Source organism: Echinops telfairi, unplaced genomic scaffold (assembly GCF_000313985.2).
Source record: "Echinops telfairi isolate 266 unplaced genomic scaffold, ASM31398v2 ScPeMD7_7406;HRSCAF=8444, whole genome shotgun sequence".
Classification (NCBI taxonomy): domain Eukaryota; kingdom Metazoa; phylum Chordata; class Mammalia; order Afrosoricida; family Tenrecidae; genus Echinops; species Echinops telfairi.
In genome coordinates this window covers 143,602-168,440 of record NW_022111306.1, presented here as the reverse complement: position 1 = coordinate 168,440, position 24,839 = coordinate 143,602, and the positions used below count along the sequence as shown (strand labels likewise).

The window sequence follows — 24,839 nt, the reverse complement described above, 5'->3', positions numbered from 1 at the left end:
AGACAGATTTGATTCCAAGTCGACCTATACAAATTGATTTTTCCGCATAGTCATTGGTCCTCAAGAAATGTGTCAAACTGGATGGGATGTGTTCTCCTGGTGGGAGGCAGAACACTAAGAGTGAACACAGAAGCGATTAGTGTGTCAGCAGGTAGGCCACCGGAGACGTGACAGAGGAACCAGAACTTAAAAAGTGTGTCTAAGATGCTTCTGAAAAGGACACACAAACATTGGTGTGTAAAGCTGCCTTTGAAGAGTCGTTCCACCAGTGGTCGTGAACTGAGGGACACTGCCACACTCCGTGCCTTGTTCTTGTTGCTGTCAGTGAACGACTTTTCCAGGAGAGAAAATGCGTTTAGGTTTCTATCGGTGCCTATAAAAACTGCAAAGCTAATTCGACTTGTTCTCATCACTTTGAACCAATCGAACTAATCAGGCAGGGGGACAATCGTTCTTATCTACTAAGCAGATATGAGTGCAGGCTGAAGCTTTTGTTCTTGGCAAACCCCTCTTGGGGTCCTTAGCCTTTCTTCTTCAGCTTGCGGCCGTCTCTGCACTTGAACAAATAAATGCAGCTGACGCTGATACTCCAGGTCTTTGAAGCCAGTTGCTAAGAAACATTGTTTATGTAAAGATAAGTTTTAAAACATGAATTAATTTAGCGTCATGCAAGCTATAAATACAAAGTTATAATTTCTGCAAAAAGTGGAATACACAGAATAACGTATATGTGGGATTCAAAAACACCTTCCAGGAGACCGTGAAGCAGCCTCATGTGACAGCATTTAGAAGGCTTGATCTGGGCGTGGAGACCTCGCTCTTCAAACGGAAAGCATCTGTGGCTTCTTGGGTTCCCATGTGACATTTCTGTGTATTTCCCTCCCTTTCCAATTGTAAACGTATTTGCCATATTTTCAGATCATAAACTGCGTTCAAGTTAACCCCGTGACACATTTATTCATTATCTTTCCTTCATTGGCTTCAGGCACTAGATTAAATCAAACAAGCAAGTAGTTTACATTTTTATGGGAACGGACAGGTGAAACTGTGAAAATAAGTAATTTCACTTAGTGTAAAAATCATAGGGAACAAAATAAGCTAAATGGGTTGGAAAGAGAGAGTTGCATTTGGAGGGATTACCGGGGTCAGGGTAGCCCCAGGCAAGGGACTGGAGGGCTGTGGAGGCTGCCTGAATGCTCAGAGGGTCCCAGAGAAGTTAGCAGCAGGGTGGACGCGCTTCTGTTCTAGCACGTGGATCAGCAGGTACAAAGATGTGCTGTAAAGCATGCCAGGGGGACTAGAGGCTGATGAATGAAGGGAGAAAGAAATGGGCTCTCTGTGAGCAGCGGGGTGTGCTGTGAGCAGGGCAGGCTTAATGTGACCACATAAAACATCTAAGTATGTGAGAGTTTAGTCCAACATAAAGAAAGTCATTAGAGCTTTTCAGATGAAGGCAATGTTGAATGTTTCAATAAAGTTTAGGCATTATTCTCATAAATGATTCTAGTCACTATAAGTCAATTAATAGTGGCGGCTCAGAATTTGGAGCCAAGACGAGTTTTGCAAACAAGTAGGATGAAATTAAGATGAGCATCACTTATTAGCTATGACTGCATGCCAAGCATCGTTCCCGCATTAAATGGTGCGATAGATAAAAGTACAACAAATGGGGAAAATAGAACTTTAAGACTAAAATCTAAAATACATTTTAAAAGCCAATTGTTTATTACTGAGAATTTGGAGTAGAAGATGCTAGAAAAAGAAGTCGATAACGTTTGGCCTGATCCAGTCACCCCAGGAACATCCTGATTTCAGTAATGGAGGATGCAGTTCAGGGAGGCAGTCGGTCACCGTCATGCTGTGTTTGCCTCTTCTCAGGAGCTCGTCGTGCTTTGCCACCTCCACCACCCCAGCTTAATATTGCTTCTGGCAGCTGGGATCCGACCTCGAATGTTGGTGATGGAATTAGCCCCCAAGGGATCCCTGGATCGCCTCCTTCAGCAGGACAAAGCCAGCCTCACCAGAACCCTGCAGCACAGGATTGCACTGCATGTGGCTGACGGCTTGAGGTAAGTAGGTCACCTTGTTGTAAATTCAATGTGTGACAAGCAGGAGCCTGAATTTAAACTCAGATGGAGAAAAGCCGTTCTCAGTATTTTTCTCAAACAGTTGAAGTGACCAGCCAGTAAGAGCCTTAAAGAAAAATACTCCTTGATAAAAGTTTTGTAATGTCACAAAATAAAAATAAGATGACCGTGAAGCTCCTCATCCTTACCGTGGTGGAGTTTGGACCCCAGGAGCCCATTTTTGAGTCCATTATCTTGGTTCTAGATGGGTCAGCAACCCGCCCAGCACCCATGTCCACCAGTAGAGGAGTGCTTTCAGAGGGTCAAAGAGAGAACATAGATTACCAGTCACTCTTCCCAATAGAGGAAGTTGGGTCTATATTTCTGTTGAGGACTTAAGTGATTAGAACTGGGATGTTCTGTATGACCATATTATGCTTCTGAGGACATCCAGTGTAGTCAGATGGCTGCAAGACATAGCTTTGGAGAGGCAGTAGCATAACAGAGTAGAAAGGCCGTTTGTTATCTTTGGATACAGGAGGATTAGGGTACATTACCACTCCAAATACTTATAACTGTGTGTGTTCTTTTTATCCGGTTCCTGTCCTTTTATATTTTTTAAACTATTATTAATTCTCATGCACAAAGGTGCAGGAATGCTTGTAACGATTGAACACATCCCAAATTAAATCCTTTGAGTTCTGTCTACCTGACTATTCCCCATCTCATGTCATCCTTCAGCCTGCATTTTTCTCTTATCCTACAACATACTCTTAATCAAATCATGTTAGTTCTAATATCAAACTATATCTTAGTGCGGCTACTTTTTATAATTTCTCTCACACCACCCAATTCTAAACTGCTCTTTAGCATACTTGCTCTCACACCACCCACTCCTAAATTGCTCTCATCTTTTTTTGCCTAATTGGTCGCCCTGCTCTCACCTATGCCCCAGCATAGGGGCCTGCTCTCGTCTACGGTCGCCCTGCTCTCACCTATGCCCCAGCACACAGCAGCCAGAGTGATGCCTCAAATATGGAAGATGGATCACGTCGTTTTTCCTCGGATCAGTTTTGTCCTCCTTATTGTTCTATTCCCTGCGGAGCCACCTGCCCTCGAGGTTCCTGGGCTGTGTCAGGGTCATTGTTCCCATGACCAGGACTCTGACTTCTCAATCTACCTTTGGTATACTCATTTCATCCTGGTCTACCGTCAGAGAGGACAGTCTGAAACAGCACTTTTCCCCTCTTAGGTACCTAGGGAAATGTTGCCTGCTATTCTTTATGTGCTCATATTTTCAGTGTGTCCGTTGTCTGTAGTTGGCACTAGGATCTGAGTGACAGCATATTGGGGACTTCCCACCTTGTGCACCATTGTATTCTCGGCACCTAGCTCAGTGGGTCCATGTCCAGCACAGAGTGTCCACTCTGCAGATGGGACTGTCCTTCCTTTTCTTCTCCTCTACTCTCCTGTGATCATTCCTTTCAGGAAGTGTCTAGAAAGGTCCATGTAATGGGAAGTAAGAAAAGCAAATACACATCCTTTCCAAACAAATAAATACAAATACAATGCAGGAAATTATGATTGGTAGTGTGTAGAGAATTAAATGAGCACATAAAGTAAGTTGAAGTCTCTTCTTGAATGTGCCTGGGAAATACAGAAAAATGTAGATTAGAATACGAAACAGGATGCATTTGGAATTTGAGTTGACATACCTGCTTTTGAACACCAGAGGGAACCTTGGGCTAAATTTATCTGGGTAGTGTGCAACGATTTCTCATGTGTTTGAAAGTCTACTGGGTTACTTTTTTCCTAATTTAACTCTCTCTAAATCCTAGTGCTTTTATAGAAGTCTTTCAAATAATCTAATTTCACAGGAATGAGCTAAAGGGTCCATTTACGAAATGCAGAATTATTTTTTGTATACAACTGTTTTTACCTAATGTCTAAAACAACTCAGCCTGTTAGTCTGAAACTTTCCTTTAAATAAACACTTCCAGTTTTCAGAGGAAGTCACTGGTGTTTCGGCATGTTATCATCTTCCCAACATATTCTCTGCATAATGCCAAGGAAACTGTCTGGATCTTGTGCTACAAGACATCTCAGTAGCTAAGTTATCAATATTCTACTCATACCAGCTGTATATTTAAGAGACAGCATTGATTTTTGTTTTCTTAAATACCCACTAGCATATACCAACAGAAATGGGAAGAGACAATGAAAGCAGACTCCCTTGGAGTCCCTAAATGACTAAAAAACCGTCTAAAAGCTCTTCAGTGTGACCTAGTGTCTTCACATTATACATTCTGTATCCCACCGTTTTTGCCTCTAGTTACTAACTTCTTCACTAATTCAGTCTACCTCTTTAAGTTCTGTGTCTGAATTACAAACTATATAGGAAGATAACCTGTATTTACCCTAAACTTTTATAATATAGTATTTTAAAAATTCAATAAGTTGTTTTCTATGTCTATTTCCTTTTATCATATAGAAGGGGGCATTCAATATGTTTGTGGGAGAAAACATGGAGAAAAAATTGATAGGTTTTTCCTTGAACTTTTTGAAACCCCCTTCACAGTCACGTTTCCTCTTATTTCCTCTATTTGTTAAGCCAGGATTCTTAGAGCCGCATCCAGACCTACTCTCTCTCTTAAGATGTTAGTACTCATTTCTCCACCAGCTCCTTTATTCTGTTTTACACCCCCTCTTTAATCAACACATATATTTTTATACTACTATCATTGCCTTGGTCCAGGACCTTCAGAGAATTATCCAAAATTAGATTTTTTTCTAAAATAAAAATTTAGTTATGTTGAAAATTCTCGTGTGGTTCTCAGTAATTTATAAAATATATCCAAACTCTTTGGTAAAGCGTTAGAATCCTTCATGCATGCCCCTTGCCCACCCACTCAGCCTCCTGTCATTCCCTTGTCTGCATTTTGCATTCTACCTGTTCAGAAGGTCTGGGATGTTCTTTTTCCTTTTTAGCATTGATGTCTTATTTTTTTATTTATTAAAAATTATTTTATTGGGGGATCTTGCAGATCTTATAACATTCCACATATCAATTGTATTGAGCATATTTGTACATAAGTTGCCATCATCACTCCTAAAATATTTTCTACTTGAGTCCTTGGTATAAGCTCTTTTTCCCCCCTCCCTCCACCACCCTTTTACCCTCATGTATCAATTACATATTGTTTAATTATATATATTGATATTGGTATTTTGTATCTTATACTGTCCATTGTCTCCCCTCACCCACATTTCTGTTAGTTGTTCTCTTGGGGAAAGGTCATTAAATATGGTCACTAAATATCCATTCTTGTAATGGGTTCCCCCTTTCTCACCCTTCCCCCTCCCTGACCATCCCTTTACCTGCTTGATAGCTCTACTCCCATTACTGTTCCTGAGGGGTTTATCTTTCTTGAATTCTGTGTGTTGAGAGATCCTATCAGTACCAATATGTGTTCTCCCATCTAGCCAGATTTCTAAGTTAGAACTGGGTCATGGCAGTGGGGTGGAAGAAGTATTCAGGAACTAGAGGAATGGTTTGTGATTCCTCAGTGCTATTCCACAGCTAAATTGAATCATCCCTTCCTTATACCACTTCTGGCATAGCTCTGTTCTCTCTTTCCCCAAATCTGTTACTCTGGATAACTCGGATCTTTAGGAATTTGTTCAGATCCAACTCCATGATATCAGTGGATTGTCCCAGGATGATTTAGACTCTCGAACATGTGTTTTTTGATCCTGCTCCATGCACTACTGTTGAGGAACACCTGACCCAGGTCATGGTATTTTTAATTACCTCATATCCATGAAACATTGAACAAAGACTAAGAAAGCCTAAAAAGAACTGATGCCTTAGAGTCTGCACAGGTGAAAATCATTAAATATACCTGAGCTATCAGAAGAATGAACTGATCTGTCTTGGAAGAAGTACAGCCAGAATGCTCCTTAGAAGTAAGGAGGACCAGACTCATCTCACGCACTTTGGACCTGTTATCAGGAGAGACCGGTCCTTGGAAGAGGACATTACATTTGCTATAGCAGAATACTTTGAAGGAGTTGGACGCACAGTGGCTGCGGCAATGGGCTCAAACATAACAACAGTTGTGAGGATGGCACAGGACCAGGCAGTGTTTCATTGTGTTGTGTATATGGCAGCTATAAGTGGGAACTGCTGAATGCCCTAACAGCACTCATATAGGACATTGTGTTAGATATTGAAGAGTGAAAGGTGGAGATCATGTAATTGCTATCAGGACTGAAAATTTACAATCTAATGGGAGCGTTGACTTCAATAAGCTTCCAGTTATGCCTTTCTCCCTCTGTACGTCTCTGACAAATGGTACTTAGCAATCGCCTATCAGTAGCCTTGATTAATCACATGTTTTCTAGATGGTGAATTAATTAAGAGCAGTGATATAAACGTAGCTTTATAATCCATGATGACTCCTCCTAATGGGTGCTTACTATGTAGCTGTTAAATGAATACATCCTATTTTTAGACTCAATCTATTAAGTTTGGATAAAATTTATAAAGGAAGGATTTCCTTAAAAACTCCACTTATTAAAAAATCCTATATTTATAATCAAGATTGAAAAATGACTGAATATAAAATAGTTTATTTTGATGAAAAATCTGTTTCTTAACACAATACATAAATTATGGTTAAATTATTTTCAGTATGGCAAAAACTACTGTTTCAGAGTTATTTTGCTATTATATTAAAAACTATTAAACTACAAGATTAAATTCTGTAACAGCCCATTTGAACTATCTCAGATAATGTCTCCCTCCCAGTGACATTATTTCAAATTAAGTTTAACTTAAAAAAAAACACCTTTAAGTATTCTGCGTCTATGTGCTATAAACATGCTGAAAGAGGCATGCATTATGAAGGATTTGGAGGCTATTTAATGATGTATGACTTGGCTTTTAACTTTTTTCTTCTTAATCTCCCAGCTTTTCTCTTCAGCAGAGCCAGAGTAGCTAATGGCCTTTCAGTAAGCCCTCAGTAAATTTTTCTTTCAACCCCATTACTTATTTTTAAGGTCAACTTCATTAGTACATTTATCTCATTTTTCAGCCAAAAATATGTATACTGAGGTGAATGGACCTAATGTCAAATATCGTAACTACATCCTGGAAAAGAGAGTGACCTGTGACAGAGAGAATTAAGTGATACACACACGCTAGGTCATTGTGCAATGGAAAGGTCAGCGCATCCCTGTCACTCCGCTTCTAATCCCTAGAGCAGGATGGATACAGCAGTGGAGTAAATATTTATTAATAAAATGTGAACCCAAACCAAAAGCCACAAAAAACAAAGGATATAAGTTTACCTCCATCATCCTGTGGAAAATTATTCTCCAGGTAGGTTAGAAATACTCTTATGAGCTCACAGGGATGGCTGTAGTAAGCTTGACATCACAGGATAGGAGAGATACTTGCTACGAAGAAAAACCCTGGATGTTTAGGGAAAGGTGGCAATAGAATTAATTTAGTTGAGGCACAGTGGTAGATCTTTAGCCATTTTTCCCAGGATGAGGAAAAGATTGTTGATAATAAAACTTAATGTATTTTTAAAATGTATTTACTAGTTTTTATCCTTTGCCTGAAATACCCAGCTCTACTTTCTAATAGCTGCTTGGATCAGTCCATGTAAGAAAAGGAAAGGCTTTAACGTTAAGTAAGCCAGCATCACCTTTCAGAAGACATTGTTATGTTAATTCCCACTTTCAATCCACAATGCTCTTTGTTAACTTCAAGTCATAATAGAATTAGGTTAGAGTAAATTGTTTCTTTAAGCAGAGTAAGAGATTAATAACTAAAAAAGGTCCTAGATTTTGATTCATTACTATTGAAAAGTAAAAATTATTCTCCAAAGAATTAGACACTTTGAATGAGATAATTATATGGTTTACGATGCTGAGAAGGAACTATTTAAGAGGACTAGTGTCACGGTCATTAAAAAGAACATTTCAAGATAGATTTGAAGTAAGATGCTGTCTGTGATAGATATCTATGTGCCTATAAGGAACTCGATTAATCCAACTATTATTCAAATTCACACACCCTCCACTAAAGCCAATGAAGAAATTGAAGAATGCTTCCAGCTTCTTCAGTCTGAAACGGATCAAACATGCCATCAAGATGCATTGATTACATAATCTACCCAAATTAATGCAGACTTATGTAGAAAACCTCAACAGACCCTATCTAAAGAAGAATTAGAGAAGGTTATCAACCAAGAAAAGCCCAAGACCAGATGGCTTCCCAGAGGAATTCTACCTAGTATTCAGGGAAGAGCTGTCACCAATTCTTCACAGATTATTTGAGACGAGTGTAGAAAGACACAGCAAACTCCTCTACTCATTCACTGAAGGGACAATAACTCTGATAATAAAACCACGCAACGACCCCACAAAGACAGAAAACTACAGACCAATGCCCCTAATAAATACAGACACAAAGATTTTCAACGAAGTTCAGGACAATAGAATCCAAAACCATAAAAAATTTAGAAAATTCATTATGATCAAGTGGATTCATAACTCAGATGCAAGGATGGTTCAATACTAGAAAAACAATCAATGTAATCCACTACATAAACAATAGGTAAATATTAAGGACTGTATGATCATTTCAATAGGTGGATAAGAGGCATTTGACAATATCCAACATCCTTTTCTGAATTAGAAAAAAAACTAAGCAAAATATAACTAGAAGGGAAATTCCTCAACATAATAAAGGAGTGTGAGAAAAACAAATGGATAACATCACGATCAACAGGGAAATCCTGAAAATGGGAATCAGACAAGGTTCCTCCTTATCCCTATCCATATTCAACAGCTACGTGCTGGAAGTTCTAGCAAGTATCCTCAGACAGTAAAAAGAAAGAAAGAGAAGATGTGAAACTCTCACTCTTTGCCAATATTTTATATATTAAAAGCTACAAAGACCCCACAAAACCAATGTTGGAAATAATTGAGGCATTTGATAAAGTAGCAAGCAACAATGTTAACAAAGAGAAATCAATAGGCTTCCTGTATACCTGTGAAGAGAACTCTGAAAGAGAATACCATAGCCACACAAAAGATGAAATACTTATGAATAAATATAAGAGAATGTTTGTACCAGGAAAAGTATAGCACACTATTATCAGAAACCAAAATAGCCCTCCACACATGGGAAAATACCTGTGTTCTTTGATGGTGTTTATTAACATCCAGTTGATTCTGACTCATGGTGGAAACAGAGCTCAACGGTGCCTAGTCCTGAGCCTCGACCACAATCGTTGTGTTTGAGCCCATTGTTGCAGCCACTGTGTCAACCCATTTCTCCAAGGGTCTTGCTCTTTTTCTCTGCCTCTTTATTCTCCAAACATGATGTCCTTCTCCAGGGACTTTCTTTCCTGAAAATATGTCCAAGGTAGAAGACACAAAATCTCACCATTCTATTCCACTTAAGAAGCGTTCTGGCTATATTTCTTCCAGGACATATTTCCTGTTTCTTTTGGAAGTCCATTGTACTTTCAGTATTCGTTGCTAGCATCAGAATTCAAATGCATTGATTCTTCTTCAGTCTTCCTTATTCCATTTCCAACTTTCACATGCAGATGAGGCAAAGGAAACTACCATGGCTTGGGTTAGGTGCACTTAATTCTCAAAATAAACTCATTGTTTTTCACAACTTTAAAGAAGACTTGTACAACAGAATTGCCCAATGTAATGTGTCAGCTGAGCTTGTGATTACTGCTTCCATGAGCATTAATAGTAGTTCTGAGCAGGATAAAATCCTTGACAACATCATTTTATCCCCCGCCCCCTCCAATTTATCATGACGTTACCTACTGGTCCAGTTGTGAGGCTTTTGCTTTTCCTTACATTGAGTTTTAATCCATATTGAAGGCTGCAATCCTTGATCTTCATCAGCAAGTGCTTCAAGTCCTCCTTAATTTCCGAAAGCCAGGTTATGTCACTTCCATGTCTCAGGTTGTTAACAAGCCTTTCTCCAACCCATTTTTCTTTCATATAATCCAGCTTCTCTGATTATTTGCCTAGCACACAGATTGAATAAGTATAAGAGGATACAACCCTGACACATACCTTTCCTGATTTTAATTCATCACTGGTGATGTAGTGATTAGGTACTGGGCGGCCAACCACAAAATCAGTAGTTCAGAATCACTGGCTGCTCCATGGGGAAAAGATATGACATTCTACTCCCCTAAAGAGTTACAGGCTCTGAAACTCACTGGGCCTTTCTACCCTATCCCATAGACTCACTACGAGTTGGCATTGACTTCATGATGCTGCTTTTGTTTGTTTGTTTGTTAATGGTATTTGCTTATTTTGTTTACACAGCTGCCTCTTGATCTAGATACATGTTCCACATGAGCACAATGAAGTGTTCTGGAATTCCAAATTTTCTTGAAACTACATAGTTTTGATCATAGTTTGTTATAATCCAAACAGTCGAATGTCTTGGCATAATAAATGAAGCACAAGTAAGTATCTTTCTGATATTCACTGCTTTTGGCCAAGATTCATCTAAAATCAGCAATGATATGCCTTGTTCCACGTCCTCTTTTGAATCGGTCCTGAACCTCTGGCAGCTCCCTATCAATGTACTACTTCGACGGTTCTTGGATGATCTTCAGAAAATTTTTACTTGAATATAATATCAATGATACTGTTCTATAACTGGAGCCTTCTGCTGGGCCATCTTTCTTTGGAATATGGATCTCTTCCAGTCAGGTGGTCATCTACCAGTCTTCCAAATTTCCAATGGATGATTAACTGCCTCTATTGCTGCCTCAGCTTGTTGAAACAGTCCAATGAATAGTCCACAAATTCCTTTGTTTCCATTAGGTTTGTTTTCAGCTAATGCTTTCAGTGCAGCATGGACTTCTTTCAGTCCTATTGGTTCTCACTCATATACTACCTCTTGAAGTGGTGGAATGTCTTCTAGGATTGTTCTTTTTTGTGCAGGGACTATTCTTTCCATCTTCTTTTGATGCTTCCTGTATCGGTCAATTTTGTCCATAGAATCTTGCATTATTGTAACTCAAGGCTTGACTTTTTTCCCTTGATTTCTGTTAGTTTAAGGTACACTGACCATGTTCTTCCTTTTTAAAATTTTCCAAATCTTTGCATATTTCACTTATAATATTTTACTTGGTTTCTTGAGCTGTCCTTTGACATTTTCTGTTCAGTTATTTTACTTCATCATTTCTTCTATTTGCCTTGACAGCTTTCTGATTAAGAGCAAGTTTCAAATCCACACTGATATTTTTTTCTTTCCTTTCTTTTAATGATCTTTGCATACTTTGCATATTATGTTTTTGATGTCCTCCCACAGCTCATCGGGTCTTCTGTAACTAGTGTTCATCACCTGTGCTCTTGAGATGTCCTCAGTATTTAGGTGGGATAACTCAAGGTCGTACTTTGGTTCTGGTGGACTTGTTTTCATTTTCTTCACCTTTAACCTGAATGCATATGAGCAATTGGTGGTGTGTTCTACAGTTAGCCCCTGGCCTGGTTTTAAATGCTGATCTTGAGCTTCTTGATTGTCTCCACGGATGTCGTCAATTTGATTTCTGAATATTCCACCTGGAGAAATCCATGTAGATAGCCACCATTGTGTTATTGGAAAAGTCTTTACTTTATGGACAAGTCATTCATCTGACAAAATTTTATCATGCTGTCCCTAGCTTTGTTCTATCACCAAGACCATACTTTACAACTTTTGCATTCCATTACCTAATAATTATTAATGCTTCTTGGTTGCACATTTGATCGATTTTAGACTGAAGAAGTTGGTAGAATTAAAAAAAAATTTCACCACAAGATATAGTAATTGGTGCATAATTTTGAATAATATTTGTATTGATGGGATTTCCTTGTATATGGATAAATATGATCCTATCACAGACTATATTGTACTTCAAGATAGATCTTGAAATCTTCTTTTTGACAATGAATGCAATACAACTCCTCTTCATTATGTCATTCCCAGTAAACTATTATTTTCTAATTCAAAATGGCCAATTCCAGTCCATTTCTGCTCATTAACACCTAGGCTATTGATCCTTATGTGTTCCATTTCAATTTTAGCAGCTTCCAGTTTTCCTAGATTCATACTTCATACATTTGAAGTTCTGATCATTCGTAGATACTTTTGCAGCAATTTCTTCTCATTTTGAGTTGGCTCTATCAGCAAGCGAAGGTCACAAGGCTTTGTTCCCACAGGCTTTACTCCATTCATATCATTATGGTTAACCTTACCTTGAGAAGCAGACCTTCTGCAGTCCTATTCATTAGGGTTCAATAGCTGACAATGTTTTGAGGCTATGTACACAGGTTTTCAACAACTAATACCTCCCAAGTGGACAGCTGATTTTTCTTCATAGTCTGTTCCTAGTCTGATAGCTTCCCTGAAACCTATTCACTTGAGTGACCCTGCTGGCCCTTGAAGCACCATTGATAGAACTTCCACCATCACAGTAACACACAAGTCAACACAGTAGGGCAAACTGAAGCTATCTAGTCCAGGGCTTTTCTTGGTTAATGACCTTCTCTATTCCATTGTGAAACTCAGTACTGCTTAAAGCAATCTATAAACACAATACAATTTCTATCCCAAATCCAACTACCTTCTTTAAAAGGAAGGTAAAAATGAATTACCAACATCAAATGGAGAGGGATGAGACCCAGGATAAACAAAGATCTCCTTAAAAGAAGAACAAATTAGGAAGCCTTGAACTACCTGCCCTAGGAACTTATTACCTGGTCAAAGAAGTCCAAATAGGATTGGATTGGTACAATTAAAGATATATAGACCAATGGAATATAATATAAAATGAAGAAATAAATGCATACACCTAGACACAACTGATTTTTGACAAAGGACCAAAAAACATTAAATGGGAATGTGACAGCCTTCACAACAAAAGGTACTGGAAAAACTGTATCTCTATATCACGTAGAATGAAGCAGGACCCATACCACACCCATGCACCAAAAGGAACTCAAGGTGTGTTAGAGACCTGTGTGTCAATCCCCGATCTGTGAGCATCAATAGTGAGAAAATTGGGTCAAACTTAAGGGTCCAAATATTGCATGCTGTCAAATATAATAAAGGAAGCACATAGGAGAAGACAAAATAGATGCCGTGGACCTACTACAAACAAAACACTTATGCACATTAACAGGTATCACCAAAAGAGTAAAATCGGAGGGAAAATTTAGCATTGATAAAATGACAAGGGACGAATTGCTAAAATCTATATAATTCTGCAACACCCCAATTTTTAAAAATCCGATTAAAAAGTAAGCAAAAAAATGAATAGATTGTTCACCCAAAATGACACTAACAAACATATGAAAAATGTTCATGATCACTAGTCATCCAGAAGATGCAAATCAAAACAACAATGAAATGTAACTTTATACTCACAATTATAACCCACCTCAAAATAAGACAGAATGGTTTTATAAAACATTTCTAATAAATGTTTTTATAAAACAACCAATGGTGAGGCAAAGGCAGATAGATTATAACTCTTGCACTGCTGGTTGGCTTGTGGGCATGTACAAACCTTGTGGATAGTGATATGGCGCTAATGAAAACAAATGGTTATCAAAAGATATAGTGTCTGGGGTCTTAAAAGCTTGAAGGTAAACAAGCAGCCATCTAGCTCAGAAGCAGCAAAGCCCACATGGAAGAAGCACACCAGCCTATGCAATCACGAGGTGTCGAAGGGATCAGGTAAGGCATCATCAGAACAAAAAATCTTACCATAGTGAATGATGGGGGGAGTGTGGAGTGGAGACCCAAAGCCCATTAGTAGGCCACTGGAGATCCCCTTGCAGAGGTGTCTCGGGGAGGAGATGAGCCAGTCAGGGTGCGATGTAGCAACGATGAGAAATACAACTTTCCTCTAGTTCCTAAATGTTTCCTCCCCGCTCCCACTATCATGACACGAATTCTACCTTCCAAGCCTGGCTAGACCAGAGGATATACACTGGTACAGATTGGAACTGGAAATACAGGGAATCCAGGGTGGATGATCCCTACAGGACCAGTGGTGTGAGTGGCGATACTGGGAGGGTAGAGGGAAAGTGGGTAGGAAAGAGGGAACCGATTACAAGGAACTATATGTGACCTCCTCCCTGGGGGACGGACAACCGAAAAGTGGGTGTAGGTAGACGTCGGACAGGGCAAGATATGACAAAATAACAATTTATAAATTATCAAGGGCTCATGAGGGAGGGGGAGGGGGGAGAGAGGGGAAAAATGAGGACCTAATGCCGGGGGCTTAAGTGGAGAGGAAATGTTTTGAGAAAGATGAGGACAATGAATGTACAAATGCGCTTTAAACAATTTATGTAATGTATGTATGGATTGTGATAAGAGTTGTATGAGCCCCTAATAAAATGATTAGAAAAAAAAAAGAAAACAAATGGTAATGGAAATACCATATGACCCAGCAATATCTCTGCTGGCTTTGTACCCCAAAGAAATTAGAGAAAAACCAGATGTATGCTTTACCATGTTCATTGCAGCATAGTTCAAAATTTTAATAAGCCGGAAATAGTATAAATGTCCAACAGTAAAGGAATGGATAAAGAATCTGGTACATTTACAAAATGGAATACTATGCATCCCTGAAGAAGCAATGGTGAAGTCACAAAACACGTCATGACATGGATAGATCTGGAAATCACAGTGCTGAGTGAAGTTAATCACAAAAGGGAAATTATTGTGTGAGACAACTACTGGAATAATGGACACTAACACAACGGCATGCTTCTGTTCTTAGGTCATGTAATATTCTTACCTGGTCTCCCAGGCAATGAGGTAGTATGCCTGCCTAGTGCTTATGAACCATTTATCACCTTCTTAATTGTATATCTTAAAAACATCTTCAGCAGGGGAAGCCTCAACCCAGCAGGGGTCAATTGCTTATATTGAGTGGGAGAGGGAGAAGACCAGCTTTGGCAGTGTAACGTTGTTCTAAAGTCATCTCAAAGCAACAGACAATCCTACAAGAGTGCTTAGTGAGCCTTAAATGAAATTCAAGTCAAGGAGTGACTTCAAATCTTAGAGAAGGTGATTTCACCTCTGTTGGTGGACAAACCAGGTGGGGCAACCTATGACTGGAAACAAATGCTTAGCGTTACTTATAGATGTAGACCCCAAGGGGAAAATACACCCAGTATTGTATTCTTAATTGGGCACTTTTGACCTAGTGTCTATCCAGTTCTTGATGACCCCGGTTGGGTCTTTAAATTGGGACTTTAAACTGTCCTTTCAAGGTACACAATTTCCTTCATAAACCACACCAAAAGGACCTGATTTGGAAACCTCACTCAGCAAATTGCGCTTTTCTTTAAACACACTATTACATTGTATGATATGTTGATTATATGTCATTAAAACTATTTTGAAAGATACATTGATAATTACTGATGATTAGATATGAAAACACGAAAGATCAATCATTGAAAATATGACCTTGGTGATAGAAATGAAATGAAAACTTATATGATAAAATTTTGAAAGACCAAATGACTTCTTCAATGATAACATGATTTTTCAACAACATAAACAATGATTACACAAAAGTAACTAACCAATAGAATATATAGGAATCAAATTGACTATATCTGTGGTTAGAGACAATGCAGAAATGCAGCATCCTAAGTCAAAATAAGGTGGTGAGCCAAGTGTGGAACCAACCATAAGTACTTCATAGGAAGATTTACATTGAAGCTAAAGAAAATGAAAATAAATCCATGAAGCCCAAAATATAATCTTCAATATGTCCCACGTGAATGTAGAGACTAACTCAGTAACAGCTGTGAAGTATTAAACACTATTGACCAGAGACCTAAGATGTGGTATGACATCAAGATATAATATATGAAGAAAGTAAAAGGCAATTTAAAAAAAAAAAAAAAAAAAAAAAACAAAGGGGATGTCAGAAAGGATTTTGAAACTTTTTATTGAACATAGATTAGCTAATGTATATGGAAGAAATGATGAAATAACAGAGTTGAATAGCAAATTTCATTAGCTGCTCAAGACAGCAAAATAAAGCATTATAATGAAATGTGTAAAAACCTGGTGTTAGAACACAAAAAAGGAAGAAAACAGCATATTTCAATCTGAAATAGCTGAAAAACACGTTTGTTTCAAGTTGTGATACTGACGGCTTCTAAGGGCAAAATATCTAATGATGCAAGAAGCATCAAAATAAGATAAAAGGAAAACACGGAGTTGTTGCACCAAATGTAATTGCTCAATGTTCAACCACATCAAGATGTAGCATATGATCAAGAACCACACAGATGCAGAAATGATCAAATAATATATGTTTAGTTGCTGCACTGATAGGACCAGCCACATTACCAGAATGAGTACAATAGGGTTGATATCAAAATTCTGTTATTTTCTATCTTAACTAGTATTTTTTTTACCTGAAAGATTTGTAAAATGTTTGAAGTACAAGAAAAATTTTGCTTAAGATAATTCAAAATTAGTTGTAGGAGGAGTACAATGATTGATATTTTCTAGAAATTCAAACCAGATTTAGAAGAGGCCATGCTGATATCAAAAGAATCTTGGCTGAATACAGAAATTACTAGAAATATATTTATTTTTGTTTTAATGGCTATTTAAAATCACTCAACTGTGTGGATCATAATAAACTTGGAATTACCTTGTAAGGAATGTGAATTCCAGAATGCTTTATTTTGCATTTGTAGAACCTTATATAAAAAAGGAGGTAGTCATAGAAATGGGACAAGGGAAAGTAGTATGGTTTAAAATCAGGAAAGATGTACATCCTGGTTAGGTTCAGCATACTTATCAATATTTTTGCAAACATTGAAGAAGCTGGACCATATGAAGAAGAATGCACAGCAAGTTTGGAGGAAGGCTCCGTAATAGCATATGTGATGAGCAGATGACACAAGCTTGCCCCAAATCAAGGATTCAAGAAATCTGCCTTCAGTATGTAATACAACTCAATGGGAAAAAAATCACCGCTGGACCAAAGGGTTACATATGATAAACAAAGAATAGGTTAAATTTGTCAAGTATTCTATTTCATTTGAATATACAGTCACCCCACTACTAGTTGTCAGTGTGTCTTTCTGTGGTGGCTTGTGTGTTGCTGTAATGCTAGAAGAGAATGTGGAACAAAAGATACGATTGCTGTTGTCAGATGGTTCTTGGCTCAAAGCACAGAATACCAGAAACATGTTTACTTGTGTTTCATTGACTATGCAAAGGCATTCGGCTGTGTGGACCATAATACACTGTGGATAACCTTGAGAAGAATGGGAATTCCAAACACTTCATTGTGCTCATTCAGAATCAATTCATGGAGCAAGAGGCAGTTGTAGGAACAGAACAAGGGGACACTGTGGTTTAAAATCAGAAAACGTGTACGCCTGGGTTTTATCTTTTAACCACATTTGTTCAATCTATATACTGAGCAAATCATCCGAGAAGCTGGAGTATACCAAGAACAGTGTGGCATCAGAATTGGAGGAAGACTTATTAACAACCTGTGTTATTCAAATGACAGCCTTGCTTGTTGAAAGTGAGGAGGACTTGAAGGACTTGCTAATGAAGGTCATATAGGGTAGCCTTCTGTATGGATTATAACTAAATGTAAGGAAGACCCAAATCCTCACAAATGAACCAGGAGGTAACATCATGATAAATGGAGAAAAGATGAATATTGTCAAGGATTTTGTCTTACTTGGATCGACAATCATTGCTCATGGAAGCAGCAGCAAAGAGATCAAAAGCTGTATTGTAGTAGGTAAAACTGCGGATGGACCTCTGTATAGTATTGAAGAATAAGGATGTTAGTGTGAGAACCAAGGTGGTCCTGACCCAAGCAATGGTATTCTTCGTTGCATCACATGCATGTGAAAGTTGGACATCACATAAGGAAAATCAGAGTGCTCGCTTTACATACTTCAGACATATTTTCTGGAGAGACCAGTCCCTGGAGAAGGACATCATGTTTGGTAAAGTGGAGAGGTGGCAGAAAAGAGGAAGAACCGTGATGAGATAGATTGGCACAGTGGGTGCATCAACGGGCTCAGGCATGGGAACACTTGTAAGGATGGTGCAGGACTGTGCATTGTTTCATTCTATTGTGCATAGGATCGCTATGGGTGGAGCCAAATTGATGGCTCTAACAACAGCAACAACACACAGTCAATGCTCATGGAAGCAACAGCCAAGAAATCAAATTGGGCAAACATGTTGCTCAAGATTAACGATGGTGACTTTGAATACTAAAGTGCACTTGACACACACACAAACCTTGGTGTTTTCCATCACCTCGCGTTTGGGATTGCTGGACAAGGAAGGAGGGAGAGTAGAGAAGGGTCGGGGTGTTTGAATTATGGTATTGTTGATGAATATTAATTAAAAACAAATGTCTTGAAAGAAGCTCGACCAGAATGCTCCCTAAGATTGAGGTGTGTGAGAATTTCTCTCACATATTTTGAACATGTGGTGAGAAGAGATCAGTCTCTGAAAAGGCACATCATGTTTAAGAGAGGGTCACTGTAAAAACCGGAGGCCTTCAATGAGATGAGTTGACACAGTGGTTGCAGTAAAGGGCTCAGGCATAACAATGACTGTGAGGATGATGCAGGACAGGACAGTGGTTTCTTCTGTTACCCATAGGGCCACTGTGAGCTGGAACCAACTAAATGCCTCTTAACAAGGACATCTATACCTGTATTGCAAATATATCCATGCATGTACTGGTGGAACATGCAGGGGCAGGATAACGAAAACGTCTTAGATACAGCTGAAAATATTGAGGGAGGGACTCACTAACCTGAGGGTTCAGGAGCACGGTTTTAGGAGACATCAAGTTCAATTGGCCACAAAGAAAATTGTATATATCCTATTTTAGTGAGTAGTAATTAGAGTCTAAAAATCTTGTGAACATCCATCTATTTGCAAGTTTTGGTGTCTTCTTGTCCAGAGGAAAGACAAATGAAGAAAATCAAAGACACATAGAAACAATTAGTCCAATAGATTAACGTGTCATTGGAACATCAATCTCCATCACCCTAAAACCAGAAAACTGCATAGTGCCTGGATACCGCTGAAAGAGATCACACGAGGAAGTCCTGGATAGGGTGGGAGAAAAATCTGAAACGAATCTCAGAATCACAAAAAGTGACAACACTCACTGTTCAGATCGAGACTGGTAAAACCCTTGAGACTCTCCATGGGCTTACTCACCTTTCAGGCCCGGGAATGAACTCAACTAATTTTTACTCAAAAAATAGACATATTTATTTTTTAGTGTAAGATATCCTGATGTTTCTTCCCTCTTTGTTTTCTAACTCTAGTTCTATGCACATTTCATTATAGTCTTTTACTAGATTTTTACAATAAAAAGTTTTTAAAAATATAAAAAATATATACTAAAGAAATATCACCAAGAATTAGATATTTACTTTAAGTGGTTGCCCCTAAAAGTTTAAATCACTTGCTCTATATTGTCATTCAGTCTTATTTTTTAATATTAGATGTGCATGTTTTGATTTCCTTCTGCAGTATCTCTAAACTCTGAGAATTGAACTTTGTACATCATTTTTGGTACTTTGGAGAATATACATATATATTCAAGGAAACCATGACACATCTATAATAATATAGTCACATTTTAATACTATTTATTACGCCTTTCCTGGCAGGTATCTCCACTCAGCTATGATTATATACCGAGACTTGAAACCCCACAATGTGCTGCTTTTTACACTGTATCCTAATGCTGCCATCATTGCAAAGATTGCCGATTACGGGATTGCTCAGTACTGCTGCAGGATGGGCATCAAGACATCAGAGGGCACACCAGGTCAGTGATACCTTTGCCCTTCCACGTGGACAGCCAGTGACCTCAGATGTGAATTCAGGACAGTCAAAGCACAGCCCTAGCGTGTCCATATTTAAGTTTGTTGCTGTTCCATTTTAGAATTCTACCATAAAGGAAAAAGGTTCCAAATCCTTTATATCCTCATCAACACTTGTTGATTTTATTATAGCAATTATATTTGGGATAGAGTGATAATCTCCCTGTGATTTTGTTTGCATTTTACTAATGATTAATGGAGCTTGAGCATCTCTTTATGTGCTTGTTGACTGTATGTAAAAATATTTTGGGGAGGTATCTACTCAAGACCCTTTCCCATTTTTTAATTGGGTTATCTTTGGTTATTAAGCTGTAGGAAATCTTAATATAATCTGAATATTAAAGTCCTATCAGCTTTATGATTCCTAAATATTTTCCCCCAGTCTGTAGGCATATATTTACTTTTTTAATAAAGTTCTTTGACCAGAAGTTTTAATTTGGTAAAGTATCACACGTTTTTAGAGTTCTGTTTTTTGTGCTTTTGATGTCATATTAAGAAGTCATTGTTGAAAACTGGGTATGTAAATATTACCTTGTTTTCTTTTTCTAAGGATGTTATGGTTCCAGTTCTTGTACTTAGGTTCTAGTTAGGTTGAGTTAGTGTTCATATATGTTCTGTGATATAAACCAAACTCCATTTTTTTTTTGCTTATGGAAATCCCGTTGTCACCACACAGTTTATTATTACTATCTCATCCTCTTTTCCATCGAATGCACTTAGTACCCTTTTTAAAAAACATTTGATCCTAGATACATGGTTTTATTTCTGGGCCCTCAAATCTCTTTCTTTAAATGTCTATTATTATGCTGGGTATACCAGTACTTCAAACTCTAGAGCTACTCACTGCCATCAAATCCAGTCTGACTCATGGCATTGCTACAGGACAGGGAAGAACTGCCCCTGTGTCTTCCGAAGACTATAAGTCTTTAGCGAAGTAGAAAACCTCATCTTTCTCCTTTGTAGCATCCGTTGGAGCAGCCAGTGGTTTCTAACCGTAGCCTTTGCAGTGAGCAGCCCAATTCATGTGTTGCTGGTAGGTGCTATTGAGTCAGCTCGCACCCATAGCGATACTATGCACAACAGAAAGAAATACTGCCCAGAGCTACACCATCACCATAATTGTTCCTATGCTTGATCCCACTGTTGCAGCTACTTGAGGACCTTCCTTATTTTCATTGCCTTTCTATTTACTAACTTTGTGCTTTTCTCCAAGGACTCGTCTCTCCTGACAACATGTTCATAGTATGTAAGATAAAGTCTTACCATCATTTCCCCTAAGGAGTACTCTGACTGTCCCTCTTCCAAGACAGATTGTATTAGATGGGTATTAGTCTACTTTAATTACGGTACCTTTGAGATCAGGAAATGTTGAGGCCTCCTGTGATGTTGAGACTAGTTAGTTAATTGTTCTGGGAAGAAGGAAGAAGGAAAGAGGTTGCTCCTTGCCTAATGGATGCTGAAGTTCTGTTAGAGTGACAGGGAAGTTTGGAGGCAGAGTATGGTGATGGTTGTACAAGCTGGTGAATGTAATTAATAGCACTAATTTGTATGTGTTACCTGTAAAGAATATTGAAATGATTCTTTTTATAAACTTGTAGTTTACACTGCTGATCAAAGCTCTGCCATTTTGTTTCATCTTGGTATTTTTTAATCACTTGTAATATTTAAATTTCAAGCTCAAATCTTCAAGTTGATGTTAGGAGTTGTCAGGTTGTTCTCTATTAGTGGGACTGTAGGGTTAAATCCAAATTACTGTGAATTTCATTTTCATTTAGATTGAGTTCTCCTCTCAGCCACTGACAGACTTTAGGCAAGTTATGTAATGTCTCTAAATTTCCTCATTTTACAGGTAAGAAAACAATAGCTAACTTCCAGCCCTGCCATGTGGATAAGTGCTGTATCTTTAGTGTACCTGGCATTGCATTTGGCACATGGCAGGCACTTTGAAAAAGATAATAACTTTATTATTACTTAGCACCCCAGGGAAAGCTCTCAGTCAGAACATGCAGGGACAAATAAAGCGCTGTTCATGATTGCTGTGCCGTGTGAGGTCTACCCTTTCTGAATACCATCGTTTCTAGAGAAGACAGTCCTAGAAGCTACATTTTCTTTAGCATGAACACTGTGCCTTCCACATTCCTAGCACTTCTGAAGGACTGATTATCTCATTTTTTTTCTTTTGACCTTCAGAGATAGCTCCTATTACTATTCACAGAGGATAGATATGGAACCGAAAGTTTAGAGAAGTTAAAAATGTGTACAGGGTGGGATAAGATGCAAACCCAATAAGCCTGATAGCAGAGCCCCTAGACTGCCATAGATGCAAAGGCAGAAGCAATTGAGTCATTGACAAGGATCATGGGGTAGTGTCTGCCTGTAATTTGAATGACAAACCTGTGGTGAACAGCTTTAACTTTAAATAGCTTGGAAAATTTCAACTTCTACTCAGTCAAATAGATGTATTTATATTATATCCTCATTGGAGTGACAGTTAATTCTGAGTCCTGCGACAGTTGCACTGTTGACTGAGATGGGTGCTGACTGATGGTTTCAACTCTGTCAACATCCATATAAATACAACCGTCCATGGGCAAATAAAAGGCTATTCTGAGATTGTGTACTATCATCTGACATAGATTATGAAACCTGCTCTACTCATATTTTTATTAAACCAAAAAGGGGAGAAATATATGTTTTTGTTCACTGTGTGATATCTAATCAGACCTACTTAATATATTTCTTATTTTCTGAATCCATGCAGCTTTTCTTTATTTACTCATTATATGTGTTAAAGTGAAGACTTATCTGAAAAACTATATTTCTTAAATAGCCCTTAGAAAAGAAATCATAATTTCCCATTGTATTAACATTGTGGATGTGATAATAATTTTCCTAGGGGAAATTATATTTATATTTTATTCATTTACTATGCATTTAACAACAATGCATTCACCATGTACCAGGCTGACTCTTCTACTTCATAACAGGGCAGTGTTCATCCAGAATCACTTTCTGGGTCTCACTTTTCATTTCTGTAAAATGCAGTGAGAAAAATACTGACAACCTGTTCCGATTCTTGCAGAGGTAATGTGAAATCATCTGTGTAAATTGCGGGGAGCAGGGCTCGGCCTTTGGCAGGTGCACCAAGTATGTTCACAATAGTTCTGTGGGTGAATTTGGGTAATACGCATGAATAAAAGTAAATCCTGCCCTCCAGAAGCAAACATTCTCCCAGGAGACAGGACTGTAAAGAAATATTTATAAGCATGTCAATGTCAATAGGTGCTCTATCTGTGAGCTTGGCACAGCGGGTTACACAATGGAGCAGGTGATTAACTGAGCTATAAAATGTCAGGATTTCCATAATAAAGGAGGTGATTCTGGGATTGTGTATTGGAGCAGTGGTTCTCAACCTGTGGGTCGCGACCCCTTTGGGGGATCGAATGACTCTTTCAAAGGGGTCACCCGATACAAAGCAGTAGCAAAATTACAGTTATGAAGTAGCAACGAAAATAATGTTGGGTGGTCACCACAACATGAGGAACTGTATTAAAAGGTGGTGGCATTAGGCAGGTTGAGAACCACTGTATTAAAGGTTAATGTGGAGGCTTGAGGGGACCAGGTGTGGACAGTGAGGGAAAATAAGAACCACTAGTAAACTGATGAGTGGAAGGCAGGCACTAGCTACTAAAGTAACAACTTGTTTGATTCAGACAAACAAACAGGTTGAGCATGGTCTGACCTTGAGCACAGATGGATGGCAGGGGTGGTGGGGGTGATATTTAGTTCTTTGTTTTTTGTTTTCCAATTCTGACTTCATTTGTTTTTAAAGCTTGTAAGTTATCTATTAGGACTTTCACGATGATGTCAGGTAATTTAATCTTTATCTTATGGATTGAAAAATAATCTTTTTCGCTAGCAAGAGTTCTTCACATTTACGCAATGTGGACAGCATCCTTTTCTTTCCGGATGGAGCCCAGTGTGGCCGAGGACGGGGCAGTGGTCTGTTTTGTTCTCATGGGGTTGCTATGGTCAGAATGGACCAGGAGGCACCTAGCCACAAGAACCACACTACTCCAAGGTGGGAAGCCCCAGTTTTGGAGTGTCCTGCTGGGGAGAATAGGCTATGTATGGAAAGATTTACAGCAAAATAATCAGCATTTAGTTATGCATATGTCATGCAAGCTAAAACTACAAGATTGAATTAAATTAGAAAACAGTTTAGATTGGTACTGAACAATTTTTAAAAGCAATGTCCATTGCTGAAATACTACACAGCATTAAGGAATATAAATGAGCTTGCAAAACACTTCATAGTCTGTCTGTATTTGGAGGACATAATGCTGAATAAAGTAAGTAAATAATAAAAGGACACATGTCATATGAAATCACTCTTATAAGACTTTTCATACACAAAGAAACAGTGTTTCATCAGTAGAAAAATGTGTGAGAACATCAGTACATATACACAGCAGAATACTACGTGTCAATTATCAACAATGATTAAACCATGAAGCAACTCCTGGCCTGGGTGGACCTGGAAAACATTATAGTGAGTGGAATTTCTCAATCGCAAAAAGGATAAATATTGTATGAGACCACTGTTATTAAGGAAAAGCAAAGAAAAAGACTTACAGATGGAAAGCAAATAGATCTTAAAGGTGGCTGAGGGAGGGAGGGCAAGAGATGTAAACTGTAGCAGTCGACTACACGGGTGTCAGTGTGAAAGGGAAAGCAATATATCATAAGTGGGAGGTCAGCAAACAGGCAAAGAAGACTGGGATGAGTAGAAGAGTT

At 38.4% G+C, this 24,839-nt stretch overlaps 1 protein-coding gene across 1 annotated transcript in view; it reads left to right on the top strand.

Annotated features, from left to right (window-relative positions):
* LRRK2 (leucine rich repeat kinase 2) overlaps positions 1 to 24,839 on the top strand; it is a gene marked incomplete at its 5' end in the record, with an annotated part of 171,217 nt that overhangs the window by 119,712 nt on the left and 26,666 nt on the right. The window contains 2 exons of the mRNA XM_045296388.1: positions 1,879 to 2,069; positions 19,827 to 19,987. Coding sequence (XP_045152323.1) covers positions 1,879 to 2,069; positions 19,827 to 19,987 — 352 coding nt within the window. The remainder of the gene's footprint in view (positions 1 to 1,878; positions 2,070 to 19,826; positions 19,988 to 24,839) is intronic.